General features: G+C 47.2%; 1 protein-coding gene across 1 annotated transcript in view; it reads right to left on the reverse strand.

Annotated features, from left to right (window-relative positions):
* Positions 1-2,019: 2,019 nt before the first annotated feature.
* Positions 2,020-14,955, reverse strand: part of ZSWIM7 (zinc finger SWIM-type containing 7) — a 13,909-nt gene continuing 973 nt past the window's right edge. The window contains exons 2-6 of the mRNA XM_009278173.1: positions 14,599-14,696; positions 12,657-12,678; positions 8,808-8,910; positions 3,059-3,163; positions 2,020-2,330 (exon numbers count right to left, since the gene is read on the reverse strand). Coding sequence (XP_009276448.1) covers positions 2,214-2,330; positions 3,059-3,163; positions 8,808-8,910; positions 12,657-12,678; positions 14,599-14,696 — 445 coding nt within the window. The 3' untranslated portion in view covers positions 2,020-2,213. The remainder of the gene's footprint in view (positions 2,331-3,058; positions 3,164-8,807; positions 8,911-12,656; positions 12,679-14,598; positions 14,697-14,955) is intronic.

Raw genomic sequence — 14,955 nt, forward strand, 5'->3', positions numbered from 1 at the left:
ATGGTTTTAGTGGTAACCCATGCGGGGAGGCAGAGACAGGGAGCAGACCTTTTAGAACCAGGTGGCAGGGAAGGAAGTTTAAACACAGCCGGTTCCTGAAGAACAGGCCCAGTGATGCCTGGAGCAGTTTGTCCCTGATAAATTGTACTTGAATCATATAGAAATCAGCTTTCTATTTTTTTTTAACTGCATTGCACTAAAAGGGGGTTAATATAAGACCCCAAGAGTTTCATTTCTCTGGCGTATATAATGACAAATACAGTGTAAAATCAGCTGAAAAGCTCATCTGAAGAAATTCTGTTCCTGCAGCATCTGCTGTGCCAGCTGGTGCGACCTGCAGGCAGCAGCTGCAGGTATGACTTAGGGCCCACCATGCAGACAGAGGACGGTTCACTAGGAGTGATGGATTTCGCTACCGTGTGTGTAGAAGCTCAGCCATAAGAGCCAGCCCCAAACGTTGGTGAATCACCAGTAAGCTCTGAATGGGTTTGTACATGTTTATGCAATGTCCAAATTTAGCTACAGCTCAGTATCTCAGATACTGGCATTTCCAAGAAGCAGCTGAATAGTTAAAAGTTACTGTCCCACGTGTTTTTCCTCTAACAGCCCCATTCAGCTTTGCTGCGTCTGCCTTGGTCATAGTCCAGCTAACACATGTAGCCACCATTTGGGCAGGGTTTCACTCTCTCCTCCTTTCATTCCTTCCCTTCTGTATTATCTTTGGTTGTGTTCCTTCTGTTAATCATGGCTGGAAACCAGCAGGGTTTCACCTGCAGGTCTGGCAGTGTTGCAAAGTGGTTGCAAGCCACATTTATCCTTACAACAAAGAATGTAATCTCTCCCCTCCTGCTGGCTGAAAATGAACCAAACTCTGGACAGCACGAACAGACTGAAATGCACAGCGCTGCAATACAGAGAGAGATGGTCCCGAACACTTGCTCGTATGTGACAGCTTGCCCTGCAGCTCGGCATCCACTACTGCTACCTTTCATATGCCTCTTATGAGCCAGAATTCCTGTAGACAAATGTGGTGTTTCCTTAGTAGACTGTGCCATCGGGTTGTTAGCCATTATTAACTATGGTCCGGGTCACTGTGGTCTTCAGGCACATTAAGTGCCTTCCTGGATCTGAGCCAAAGTCATTTCAAGGCAAAATAAAAATAGGACACCTCTCTCGCCCCCCTCGAAAAAAGCTCTGAATGTTTCTATAAAAATGTGAAGTGAAAATGGCAGAGGAACTTTCTGTAGCGAGTGCAGCTGTAGCTATTCAGCTATCACTCATTACTGCTCTGATGTACATAGGATGGATGTGTTTTCCTCATGTTGCTCAGATTTTGTATTTGCAGTAACTGTTATTTACATACAGAATGCTTAATTTACCACCTACACAACCTGGCTCAGCCTGTGCCCCATTATTTCTTCCGGTGTTGTGTTCACACGGTGTAACATACGAGGCCACGCTGTACTCGAGGAGGAGCCCAATCTCAGAGCACGGGCAGGGAGTCACAGAGCTGGAAGGAGCTGGTTTCCCAGCTCACCGGCTGGTGTGTGGAACGGGGGAGCAGCAGTCTCCTTTCCCCTGTGTCTGATGTGGACAGCCTTGCCTTGCCTGCCAGCACGAGGGGTCAACTTGTCTGAAATGGGTGATGCTTCCAAAGATCCTGTATTACAGTAAGCACAGCGGAAGCACAGACCTGTCATCAAGCTCGAGGTGCTGAGAGGTGCTGCCTGCCCTAGTCCCTGGTACAGGTTTGCCAGTGATGAATCAGGAACTGCTGTGAGCAGCCAGCTGCAAAGAGCCACTGCAGCGTCACTCTGTCAAAGGCCAACTCCACAAAGCCATGCAGGCACTGGAAGGGCGGTGGGGTTAGTCAAAGCACGAGCAGATTTAACAAGGTTTAATGGATCCCTAAGAGACCTGCTGGACTGTTCATATCCCCACATCCCAAGCACACAATACTACAGATTAATTCAAACACCTTCAGCAATCCCAAGAATAGCCTAAATAAGTGAAAATGAAGTCAACACAGGCTTCTTATCATTTTTTAATTAGTCCATCAATGCAAGGCTGCTAATTAATGTCACACTTGGCTGCAGCACAGGAAGAAACCTACCAGCCACGATGAACATTTGACAGCCTTGTAGATATGAAAAATGCCAGCTACACAGCCGGGAGGGCACACAGAAAGCACATCTACATGTGATCCAAATCCTTCATCCTCCATCCTCTTCCTCAGCCAGTAAGATGCTTGTGAGCTGCTCCTCAGAGACAGATAGTTCCTGGCAGGCTCCCATGGCCTGACTGAGGTAGACGGCAAGTATGTGTTTGCACTGCAAATAATAGTGCAGCCAAGTTAAGAGCTGGAGCAATGCGGGAATGTCATGCTCTATCTGGAAGCCACAAAAATCCATCCTGGCCAGAATGGGTCTAATGAAGCGCTCACCCCTCCCAGGCACACCAAGCCCTGGCACAGGCTGGTGCTCCAGTCGTACCAGGTCAGTTCTGCCATCAGGATAATCTAATACAGGGATCTGACACACAGCAAAGTGTTAACTGGCTCCTGATGCCCTCCCCACATGCATGCAGGAGAAGGTAGATCCAGACTATAAAGAACAAGAGTCAGCTTGGTACTGTCTGGCAGCCCACACAGCTCTCAAAAACAAGAGGACACCTGCAGACCAATTAGTTACCCTGAGCCCTTCTTCACTGGCACCAGGTGAACTGCACCACTTCATCAGCCAGACTCCATGTGGCAGTCCCATTAGCAGCAATAGCCCTTGTTCCAAGAGACCAGGGATTATTCATCTCTTGAAAGTCAGAACAGTAATGTGTAATTAAGAACAAAAGCCCTCCCTAGCCCTTGTAAGGCCTAGCTCCACCCAAATACCGCAACTCCCAGAGGCCAGATTATGCAATGGGTCAGACAGAGCCTACGTGGCCAACTCAACACGAATGCGTTTGCTCCCTTTGAAACTTCAGGCTACTCAGGTTCAAGGAGCAGAGCACAGCCTTCTCCCCCGTTCCCTGTCCCGGCCCCAAGTTAGGGCAGACAACTTACCAGAAGGCTCTCGCTCTTCTGCAGTACAGTAAAACCAAAAGCAGGACACGTGCAGAAGTGGCAGGAACTGTAGCAGGTGTAGAGTTTGCCTGAGCTCCCAAGGACCTGAAACAAAGGCAGCCAGAGGAAGCGGGAGTCAGAGACAGCATTCACTTTTAATTTCTCTAACTCTTAGCATGTATCTGGCCTGATATCCTGTCCGCAATGACTCACAGCATGCAACTGGCGAGCAGCTGCCACAATACAAAAGAGTCACCAAACACCGCAGCGACTCATCTAAGCTTGAAGCTCCTCAGCTTTCTCATGGTCTCTACACGCTTCTCTCCCTACAGGCAAGGAAGCGCTCCTGTACGTACACCCGTGCTTGCAGCAGACCTTGGCTCCAGTGACTTGTCTGCTGCTAAGAGATCAGGAAAAGGGCAGTGGCACCGAGCACACACCCCCCTCCCCTGATCTCCCAAAGCTGGAAGCACAGCAAGCTGCCAGCCCCTCCAGCGAGCTTCCTCCCCCATTACTGGCAGACACAGGATAGTTGAAGATGACGAAGACTCTCTTGTCACAGAAAGCTCATTTGAGAATCCAGGGCCACCACAGACCTGGGGATGGAAGGAGAGCAGCAGTGAGCACTCGCAGCAAGGCCTTTTCTAACCAGCTCCAGTGGCTGAAGGCTGCAAAGGCTCTTGCTGTTCTGCTGTCAAAACCAGTTGCAGCTCTCAGAATCCAGTTTTGCCTGAATGAACAAAGTTGAAGTCTCCACAGAAGAAGCCTCCCTGCTCCATCTCTGGTTTGGGAACAGCACTGCCTCCTTTTCCCACATGCTGTTTCTCTGCAAGGCTGGTTCCGAGGCATATTGCTCTGCACCATGGGCATGGGATGCAGGCAGCCAGGTGAGGGAAGCATTCATTTCCAGCATGGAGAAACTGACAGGCAATCTGTGAGCTGCTGGAGCTGACTGCATGGTATAGGAAAGCTAACCTACGGATCATTTCTCTTTTGGTTTCTTCAAGACTAGAAAATAGCTTTTAGAAAGCTACTTTAAGAGCCAACTGCTCTGCCCTCTCCTATTGCAAGGGAAGGGTCTGCAGGAGCAGAACATACTCGCAGACTTTAAGCAGAAACCTGCGCTCAATAGCATGGACTTTACTAATGCTCTGAGGCCTAAACTGAGTGCACCCTGTGGCCAAAACACAATCACCACAGAGTATTTGCTATGATGTGTCTCGTATCTGCCACAGCGAGAGCAAGTGCTTTGTGTCAGCTCTGTGGCCTCGACAGCTGGCACTAACTCTTCCTGGATCCTCCAGAGAATGGTGTAATCACCAGCAGTGCCCTCCTCTGCACACAGGCCTCTGGGCTTTACTGGCACACCACACTCCTCTCCCATACCACGCTTTAGATTCTGGTTGGGTTTGTGGCACACATACACCTAAATCCAAAGATAAACACAAAAAAGTAAAAAGACAGAGGAGCTCTGCAGAGTGCTGCTCCCCTCCGGGACGCCCCTGGCACTCCTAAGTCCCTCCAGAGGAACATCATCCCTCCCGGTCCAGAGCTGCACTTGCAAGGGGAGCCTTCCCCTGTGCCCTGGAGCTCACTCTGCACCCCTTGCCTGACAGGTAACGTCCACAAGTTTAAGCTCTCCAGCAGAAGCGCCTATGCCTCATAATCCCCCTTACTGCCAGCAGATTCAGGACACAAGACTCACATTCCCATTTCAGGGTAAACCATTCTTTTTTAAGTCTGGCCTTTACCCTGGGCCCTCCTTATACTCCAGGCTGAGTTTGTTTCACTTGTGATAAGTTTGTTTTTCTCTAGCCCCTTTGATTGTTTTTTCCAAGATGAAGTATTCCGATGGTGCCTTTCCTTCAGAAGTGTTTTCCTTTGAGGAGGGGGGGAAAACACATACACTGCCAGATTTGGGCTGAGTTTAGCTTTCCCCTGTCCTGACCCAGATGGCAAGAATGCAGCTTCTGCCTAATAAGGCAGAATCTAAAATCCAAAGACCAAGAGAAAAAGGTGCCTCTGTTTCTGGCCAGCTGCAGCCAAGCTAGGCACTGGAGTGCTCTCTTGGCCCTGCGATGCTGTGAGATTTCCTTCCGCTGCCCTCATCTCCAGGCGCTTGCTGGCTGCACAGCGAGGAAAAATCACCTTGGTGGTGGTGTCCCTGCCAGCGTGTGGGGATGCAGGAGAGCCAGCTATAGCACCATGGCAGCTACTGCTGCCACCAGTGTACAGCTAGGTAGCGCCACAGTCTGTGCCAGGACCCGATGCTCAAATCCTTCACGGTGGGGCAGGTTGCCATACAGTTCTAGGAAATTAATTAAAAAAGACATAAAAAAGAAGAATCCAATAAAAGTGCAGGATGTGAGCAATGCAAGTGACAGTTGGCAGGAGGGCTAAAGCACTGCCTCTCCCCCTGCTAACTGGCTTCGCTCCCACAGCTCAGCATTTCTGCAACTCAGGCATTGCTAATAGGTGCCCCAACTGCCACCTCCTCACCACTTTACACTTCTGCTGAATCCAGCACAGCTCCACCATCAGCCAGCATCCACCATCTCTGCAACAGGTAAGACTAATTTATCCCTGACCTGGAGTTACAAGGGTTGGCTTTAGTCTGCAGCATAGGCAGGTATTACACAAGCTCTTCTGGGATGATTAACAGCTCTGAGGTAACATCAGCCCTTGAATACCCCATTGGTGCTACTCTATTAAGTAGCAAGGGCATTAATGCCCAGGCATTAAAAGACAAATCATAGCTTTCATTTGACTGAGGGCGCTTTTTTCTCCCATCTCGGTTCCTGAGGGCAAGAGCTGCCTACACTACAGGCTGCAGTCCTAGGGCCTGTCTGAGCAGAGCCGTTTTTCCCTGAAGCAGTACCCCAAGATGAGCTGGGTGATATGGAACGCAAACAGCATTTTAGCCTGTGAAGGATCAGCATCTCAGATTTGGCTATGATGACCCAAAGGAGTTTCACAATAGGACCAGCCTCGTGGCCTCAACGAGAACAGTTCTCCAAATCCAGCTGCAAGTGAAAGCACCACCTCACATTCCAGCTCAACAACATCTGGGTGCAAACGACAGAGCTGACTTTCTGGGGAATAAGTGAAAGGGATGACTGTGCATGTGCCCAGGCAGCTACGGATGCCCCCCCATTCCCCACTGCACTGAGCATGCTTCTCTGCTGAGGGAGAAGTGCACACAGCTGCGATACGTGTCTACACCACACACACACACACATGAATGAAGAGCCAGTGATGCTACCCAGCTACTCTTAAGTGCAGTATCCTACTCAGTGTTTCGGTTTCTATGGCCCCAGATTGTGTTCTTGTCACTGCTCCATCCAGCAGCCTCAGGGGAGGCTCTGCTCTTCGTTTCTGCATCTCAGACAGCTGTGCTGAGGAAGAATTTCACAATAGGACCAGCCTCACACCCCCAGAGAAAATATCTTTTCAGATTCCTGTTAATGAACTCATTGGCATGGCCTTAATCAGCAATCAAGCTCCACTAAAGAGGAATGCTGCTCAGAAGCACACATGCACCCTGCAGGCAGGGACTGCTTCCTGTAGGCTGCCTGTCAGCTGGGAGGACACAGGCACAGACCCTGGGTGATGCAGGGGGGCCGCTCACATCATACCCATCAGCTACAAAGTGCTTGGCAGAAGGCAGGACTTGTCCTACATTAACTCCTGGTGACCAGCCCTGATCTACCTGTCCAGGGGTTCCTTCCCCGCAGGGGAACCGGTGGCTCCCTCTACCTGCAACGGCAGGAGGAGAGCAGTTCTGACACTTGCTCTTTTCCAGTGTGCACCAGTTAAGCCAACTGTTGGGGCCATCAGTAGATATTAATCAATCAGCTCCCATTCGGTGACTGCAGGACTGCCGCCAGCAGGAATTTTTGGCCCCTCACTTCAGTGGGGAGAGGGCTGGGCAGTGTGGAGGGGTGCCTGCCTTGCTGCAGCACACACAGTTTGAGGCAGCACTGTTCAGCAGCGACCCTGCCCAGACCAGAACAGGGTGTCAGGGCGGCACGCAGCATATCAAAGCCCTTTCGCCATGCTTCTCTGATCTCCTCAGTGTCTCATGAGGCTTCCTGCATCTAAGAGATGAATATTAGGCCTCTTAAGATGCGGATAACTCTGCCATGCTGCAGAAAAGCTGTGAGCATGTGAGCACACATTTAGGCTCGCTGGGAAGACCAGAGGCTCTAAGCAGTCCTCCTCATCCTTCACACAAAAGGGTGCTAAGTGAACACTGTGCATCCCAGCCTGCAAAGCTCTGCCTTAGCCTGCATGGCCCGACAAAGCTCTGCAAGGAGAATGTGACCATTCTCTGCCCAGTGGCATATTCATCCGAGCAACAGTAAAAAAGGAAAAGCCTTTAAGCATTCAATTACTGAGGCAGCTGCTGTCTAAGGGTCCTGGAAGCAGTGCTTCTTAGGCTTTACCAAATACCCACAGGCAAGCCCCCAACTCAAATCAAAGGCTGTGTTCTTGAGCCCTGTATATTTATGAATCATGCCTCTCTGGAGGGGCCGATGTCCTCTCCAAGGCCCCAGAAGCAATAAAGACTCCATGTGCAAATCAAGCAATGCAAGCTCTGAACACATGAAAAACATTTCTGTCGTTACCCAGGCCTGGCTTCACAGCTCTTCTCTTACCCTAGATGACCCCAAAGCATCCCAGCACCTCCAGTGAAGGAGAGAAGGCCCTTTTTAGGGAGAATATTTGGAAATGTTCCTCTTGGCTGCTGCAACAGCGAGCAAAGAGATTTCCCCCTTCTCTGGTGTGTGAAAAAGCAGAGCACCAGGTTCAGCAATGGAGGGGGCTGTGCTATCTGAGGGGGTTAGTAGTGCTAAGTAGAAGGAATTAGGTGCTTCTTCACCAAAATCTTATGGGCACAGGGTGCCACTGCTTATACAGACTCAGCTAGGGCACAGCACACAGTGTCTCTTTGACTCTGTGACCCCCATGGGCTGGATGCAGCTGGTCAATGGCTCACAGAACAGACAGACTGTCCCCAACAGAGATGCCACCAGCGCTGTGGCACAGTAAAGCAAGGAATTGTCCGTACCACAGAAAAGTCAGAAAGAAGTGCCAATGGCTCCTCTCGTCACCAAATGAGCCTCAGATCCATCTCCGATCCTGTGCTGTAAGAGGAGTTTGATCTTTAGGGCTAAGGTGAGCTCTTCTTCCTAAAATGCCATTTTATGAAGATGTTTCTGTGATTCACAGGCTTGGCTACAGTGAACTAGAATGAAACCCATGGATTTGGCCTGCATTGCTTCCTCCCAGGCAGCAAGGATCCTGTTGCCAAGTAGAGGTCAAAAGCATTCAGGACACTGAGGATTTGGAGTGCAACAGGGAAAGAAATGCAGTAATGGCAGATAACACTCCGTTGTGTACAGTTTGTCAAGAGGAAGAACTGCCTTTGCTGGATAGGATGAAAGTAATAAAGCAAAATTAGCAATCCCTGGAAAACTTCCTTCTGATTGTGATACCCACAAACACGTAAGAAATCGTCTCTGACTGGCTGGGAGCCACAAAGAAAACGGTAGTGTACCATGCTGTTCTAAGTCTAGTCTGTGGCTACTGCTCTCCAGTATCACTTTAGGAGTCTGTAAAATATTGATATTCTCTCTGTGTTTATCCAAGTGTCCTTCCATGTTCTGCAAGTTAGGAAAATATTGGCTCACACGTCAACTGGAAACCATCAGAAAGTAAGACTGAAGCGGAGAAAAACAGTGTGTACCTGGTATGCAGTCCTTCCACTGGGGGACATGACTCGGGTGACAGAACGCTGATCCACCAAATCCAAAGCTGGGACAGCAGATGGGCCAAATACGAACTTCAGCCTGAAAAAGAACGTGTCTCTAGTTAGGTCACACCACAAAAGGAGACCACTTGTCTTAGCCTTAATCCATGGGATTTAGCCCTATGGAGGCCAGGCGGCCTGTAGCCAAAGGTTCCCATTGCCTCTCAAAATCCCACCAGTTACAGCTCCATTAATTACACTACCAAGCAGCGAAGTGCATTTGTCTTTCTCAGCTTTGCTGTGTTTCACCAAGTGACCACCAATCCCTGCCATGTCCCTCTGAGACAATCCCAGCTGACAATTGCTCTCCTGGAAGACAGACAGGACTCAGTCCTTAAGGACAGCCTCTACTCTGCCAGCTATTTGGAGCATCTACATCTTTTTTTATATTCTTAAGAGAACTTCCAAATTTCCAAGCTGCTCCCAAACAGCCCCACATCTCTTTACAAAATCCCACTCGCATTTAATTGCAAGGCATTTTAAAGATTTTTCTTACACAGGACATTACAGCTTAAGTGTTTCTTCTTCAGCACTATGACCCAAACACTATCCTGGCTGCCTGCTGCACAAACAGGACATGAAGTGGTTCCTGTCCTGAACTAAAATGAGACTAAGTGCATCGGAGACACAGAAGTAAGACTTTTTTAGTCAGTCTCTATGACTGTGACACAGTGTTAGCCATGTAGGTGAGGAGTTATCTTTGAGCAGCATTTCTGGCTTGGCAGTCCCTTTACAGATCACTGATTATTGCAAAGGGAGTGTAGGTGAAGCAAGAGACACAGGTTGTCCTTACAGTGATCTGATCAACCTTTTTGTTAGTATTCCCATAGTTCTTCTGATACAAACTCTGTGTAGACAGAGCACTGGTGCTTAACCAATTTATCAAACAGTGAATCTAGACTTTAAAGCTGGAAGCTTTCCTTCTGCCCAGCACCCTAAATACACTAGGTCTTCTTCAGGGGAAACTGCACCTCTGGCAGCAGAAGCAAGACATGTTGGCAAAGAGAAGATGCAGGAAGGAAATCCTGGGGGATGCACAGTGCTGGGGATCCAACACAGTTTACAGGCAACAGGCAGTGTCACACACACAGCTCAATTATCCTTGTTGCGGTAAACTGTGAAACTGTCACATGAGCACAACGAGCACAAACATGGATTTTAGTGGGAGCAGCACCAGGTAAACAAGAGCACACGGAGGCAGACTTGCTAATGCTAAGGGGAAAAGGGGTTCGTGCTCTGGGACACCTTAATTGTACATACAGGCTGTCCTGGATGAGTTGCCCTGGATCAGATTATTGATCAGTTGGTCTTGAATCCCACCTCCAGTTATGGCCCACACATCATGCCTCGGAGCAAGGAGAGAGCAACAATGATATATAGCTCCTTGAGCAATAGGAAATGCAGCAATAGGGCTCCTTCCTCATCCCAGGGAAACTGGTTTAAACCCTGGAGAACAAATGAGTCATTTTGTAGTGATCGCATCTCCTCTATCACAGTCACAACTGAGGTCTAAATTATTCTTTCTCTACCCACCAAACCGCATCAATAGGAAGCTAAAGACCATCAGGGAAATACTTAAGACTCCACTACACATGGAGCCACCAGATAGCAGCAGTTTTACGTCTGTAATCCAGCTACCAGTAGGGCTCAGAGACAGCAAATTTATTCCAGATAAACAACCAGGGACAGCATATGCCTTATGTCACTCCACCCTCCCTAAAAACCCTTTCCTTTTCCTTTCCTTCCAAGCAGGACACATCACCATGCAGGGATGCACCACTGCACAGCATGTATGGATCAGAGAGTGCCTGGGATGGGGTAAAGATGAGGTTAGCCAGGTTTGCTCAGGTACATGTTTGCTTCCTGCAAAACACGCCTCTACACAACTCTCTCCTCAGCCTCAGTCCTGTGCTGCAGCACCATGGAGGCATATGCTGGTGTCTGGCCGCTGCTGTGCTCGGTGCTGTAAAATTCCACACCAGCAAGTGGAAGAATAAAGAGCTGCGAGTCCTGAAGGCACAGTAGTTTCCATCTACATACTCATTGTCTGCACATCCCCTGCCGTGCAAGGGTATATGATAAGCTGTATGTCAAATATGGACATCTGTACCTTTAGCCTATTGTCCAGACAGCTCATAGGCTTAAAAGTTATTCTAGACCTGTATATCCAGCTGCTCTGAATGGGTTCCAAAGAGCTCAGGGGCAACGCAGTTAATTTTACAGACCTTTTATCCACCGAGAAAAATCTGTGTAGTCTGGGTTAGTTACAAGGGTAAACAACAAGAAAATCAGCAGTGATGAAAAGATAGTACAAAACATGAGCAGGAGAACAGGAGAAAGCAGAGGAACATTTCCAACCCCAGTGAAGACACAAAGAGCCAAGGCAGAGCCCTGGCATCTCAGCAGCATGGCTGACCTGTGCATCTGAGTCAATCTCATTGATAACAAGCCAAGCAGACAGATTTATTCCAGGAAGACCAACACTTCAGTTGCACAAACTCAAGGCAATAAGGATTGGCTTCATCTGAGGACTGAGAGGAGGTGGGTGGGGGAACACTCAACGTAAGACATTCCTTAATGATTAGGTTTGGGACTATAAGGGGGCTGAGTTTAATAAGTTTCAGTAACTCTTTCAAATTTGGGGAATTCTTTTTTCATTTATATAATTTGATCAGTCTAACAGGAAATAAGTAAGGGAAATGCCCAAAGGAAATTCAAGGACTTCAGAGATTTGGAAGAGATTCAGAAATTAAATCAGAATACTTCTGAGCCACTGGTCACAGGGAATTGATGGAAATCTGAGTGCCAAGAGTTACCACCCAACCATTATTAAACTTAACAAGGGAATTTCTTTCCTCCCCTTTTCTTTTATGACAAGAAGGAAGCAAAAAGTTACGGGACTTGTCAAATATAATCCCACCCTTCAAAGGCCATTGTGGTCCCAGAAGAGGGAGCCAGCATGCATACCTTTCACACGTGTTATGTTGGATAACTTTAGACCCAAAGACATTAAGGCCTGAAGGGTTCCTGTGATCTCCTCTCCTGGCTAAATTACAGGCAGGCAAGAACACAAAGTTAAAGGTGAATCTGAAAAGCCTTTCTTACTGTGATGGTGCCTTTTCAACACCAATTAGTGGGGGCTGCAGAAGTTGTAAAACTTGGATCTCTTAGGAGACTGCTTGGGAATGACTGAAATATTCACAAGCTTCAATCGATGCAAGGACGATGAAGCTGACCTGAGACGACTTCTAAACAGAAGAAAACTCTCAAGGTAATCTTCAAGTTAACAATTCCCTTGTGCAGAGAGATGATACATTCACTTCTCCCTTTCTATCACACAAGCCCGTGACTCAAACAGAAGGAGGGGTATCAGGATGCTGCTGTGCTCACAATGATATGAATGCAGCGGAGATGCAGCACTCCAGTGGCATGAATCACTCTGAAACACAGTCCACTCTCACAGAAAACTCATTCCAGATCTGAGGGTGGACTCAGGGCTCAGGTTAAACGTTCTGGGTTTCTGCATGTTTAATCCACCCAAATCAGAGCAAGTTATCACAGGAGATTCAGCGATACAGAGATAATTCCATGAATCGCTGGAAAAACCCTTGAGATTGTCTCTTTGGACCTTCATTTCCACTACCAGCAAAAACACGTAGCAACTCTGCATGAGAAACATGTACTGGTCAAACACAGGAAAAAAATAGCAGTACTATGATGAGAGCAGATTATCAGCTGCCCTTTAGCAGGACACTTGGGACAAGAACTGAAGCAAAAGATACTTACCCCAGCAGCAGGTCATCGGGGACTGCAACAAAAAGAAAACGAAGCATGATCTTGCTGAACTTCCCCACTGTGAGAGACATCAACATCACAGGGAGGCTAGTGTCTCCCTAATGTTCCCCCAACGGCTACGCAGGACTGCACTGCTCTAGCCATCCTCTCTAGCCACCAAAAAGCAACAAGGAGCAGCAAAATGATCTGCTATGGTAGTGCTAAGGCACTTACCAAGTACAGCAATTAAGTATACATTCAGAACCACAGGGATTAATTTTAAAAAGAAATGCAGAAGCCCAAATATACAGACTTTTATAATATCCTACTTTTAAAAGCATGCAACAAAAGGCATGCGGCCTCAACATCTTACTCTGTCACTTTAAGAAGTTGGTTAAAAATATATATGTATTGGTTTCCCTGAAACTCTCTTGGCATGAGTTGAAAATTCTGGCATCACAACTTTAAAAATGTTGTTCTTTTCCCAGCATAGTCTTGCCGGGCGCCACTAGTTTATAGCTTTTAATACAGCACACAGAAACATAATGACTTCACTTATTAGAACTTCTTGTTAAGATGGAAAATTACATTTAAGAAAATTAGTCTGTTTGTTGTAGCTAACAGCTTAGGCTCTGGTCATCAAATCTGATCTTTCTGTTATCACTAATGGGACACAGTGTACTACGTCTCTGTATTCCACTGGAAGATAAGGACTTTTGACTTTTAAAATCCTTTGTTCCAACAATTCAAAATATTCACTGTGACTTATGCTGTTGGTTTGACTTTTCCAACTTTATTCTAATTTAATTCTCCAAAGTGATTGATCAGTTTCTTTCTGCAGTTATGTCCCAGTGTACTATTTCGGTGCTTTAAGGAGAAGTAACCCTTAAAAGGAACGTTGACTTTTTTTTCTAGTTTACAACAGGATTTATAAAGCTCTTTTAAAAAGTCACATGTAGATTTTGGACCTACTCTAACCTGACAGGAGCCATGCTACAAGTATGCCAGAAAGCTGTCAATGTGGTCACTCTGACAGTTTAGACATTAAGTCTCTGCCCATTTCCCACTCAAATGTAATACTCAAACAGACTTCTCTGAATGTTTATTTGGTTGGTTCCAGTGCAGTTGAAATATTCCTTAAATAGACACTTTCCTTAGGAAGAACCATTCTGCACTACTTATCAAGTAAACACAAACACGTTTATTCTTTCAGCACAGATTGCAGAACTACGTTAGTAATCCAGAGTGCAACGAAGGTAATTGTTCTTAACTAGCTGCTAGAATTGGCCAAGATTTAACTGTTGGCTTATGCTTGCTTCATTCAAGCAACGGGGAAGTTGTTCTTTGTCCTGGGATCACTAACACAACACCCTCTGCCGGTCAGTCAGGAAACATGATCGTTTTTACAAAGATTTCCCTTTCAGCTCCAGTTTTGAAATTAGTGAGTCTAAAAAACCAGCAGTACAGTAGGCACAACAAAACGCCTACCTAGAATTATGTAAATTATCATCTCTCAAGTGCAACCACTACAAGCTCAAAGCAAGCAGCATTGCCCTAGGTCCCATGTTCAAAAAAGTGTCCAACCTGGTCTAATTTTGGGAAGCAGGCTGCTCCTTATTACCTGTGCTTCAAACCCCTTTGTGTCCAAACAAGTTGTATCCAGTACAGAACTAAATATACACTCAGAACCACAGGGATTAATTTTAAAAAGAAATGCGGAAGCCCAAATATACTGACTTTTATAATACCCTACTTTTAAAAGCATGCAAGAAAAGGCATGCGGCCTCAACATCTTACTCTGCCACTCCTGAAAGTGAAGGCCACCCCTTATGCAACAGAGTCTGCAGAAGATGCAAGCAAGGAGAGGCTGACAACCTTCATTGCTACCTGAAGGTTTGACAGTGCCAGTAGTATTGGCCCACCGCCTGCTGGGATGGTTCTGTTCTTTACGTACCGTGTGAGGTCTCCTGAAAAGCCTTTTTGATCTCTTTCAAAAGCTCTTCTGCTACTGCTGGCAAGGTACTATCCATCTCATTGGCACTGGCCTCGTGACTGGAAGCAAGACAGAGGAGAACAGGAGACAGTGGGAAATCATTAAGGTCACCACAGATACTATAAACCGGGACAGTTTATCTGGGCAGTACTCTATTTCAACCCTGCCATGAGGCCAAGGAAAGGGCATCCTCAGCGCCTTTCGAACTGTGTTTTTTACACTTTCTCGGAACAAAGGGTTTCTCAAAAACGCAGGGGTCTCTCTCAGATACCCCCACGTATAAACAGATCCCGTGGAAGGAGGGGCGGGGGGGCGATA

Source organism: Aptenodytes forsteri, unplaced genomic scaffold (assembly GCF_000699145.1).
Source record: "Aptenodytes forsteri isolate BGI_AS27 unplaced genomic scaffold, ASM69914v1 Scaffold66, whole genome shotgun sequence".
NCBI classification, from domain to species: domain Eukaryota; kingdom Metazoa; phylum Chordata; class Aves; order Sphenisciformes; family Spheniscidae; genus Aptenodytes; species Aptenodytes forsteri.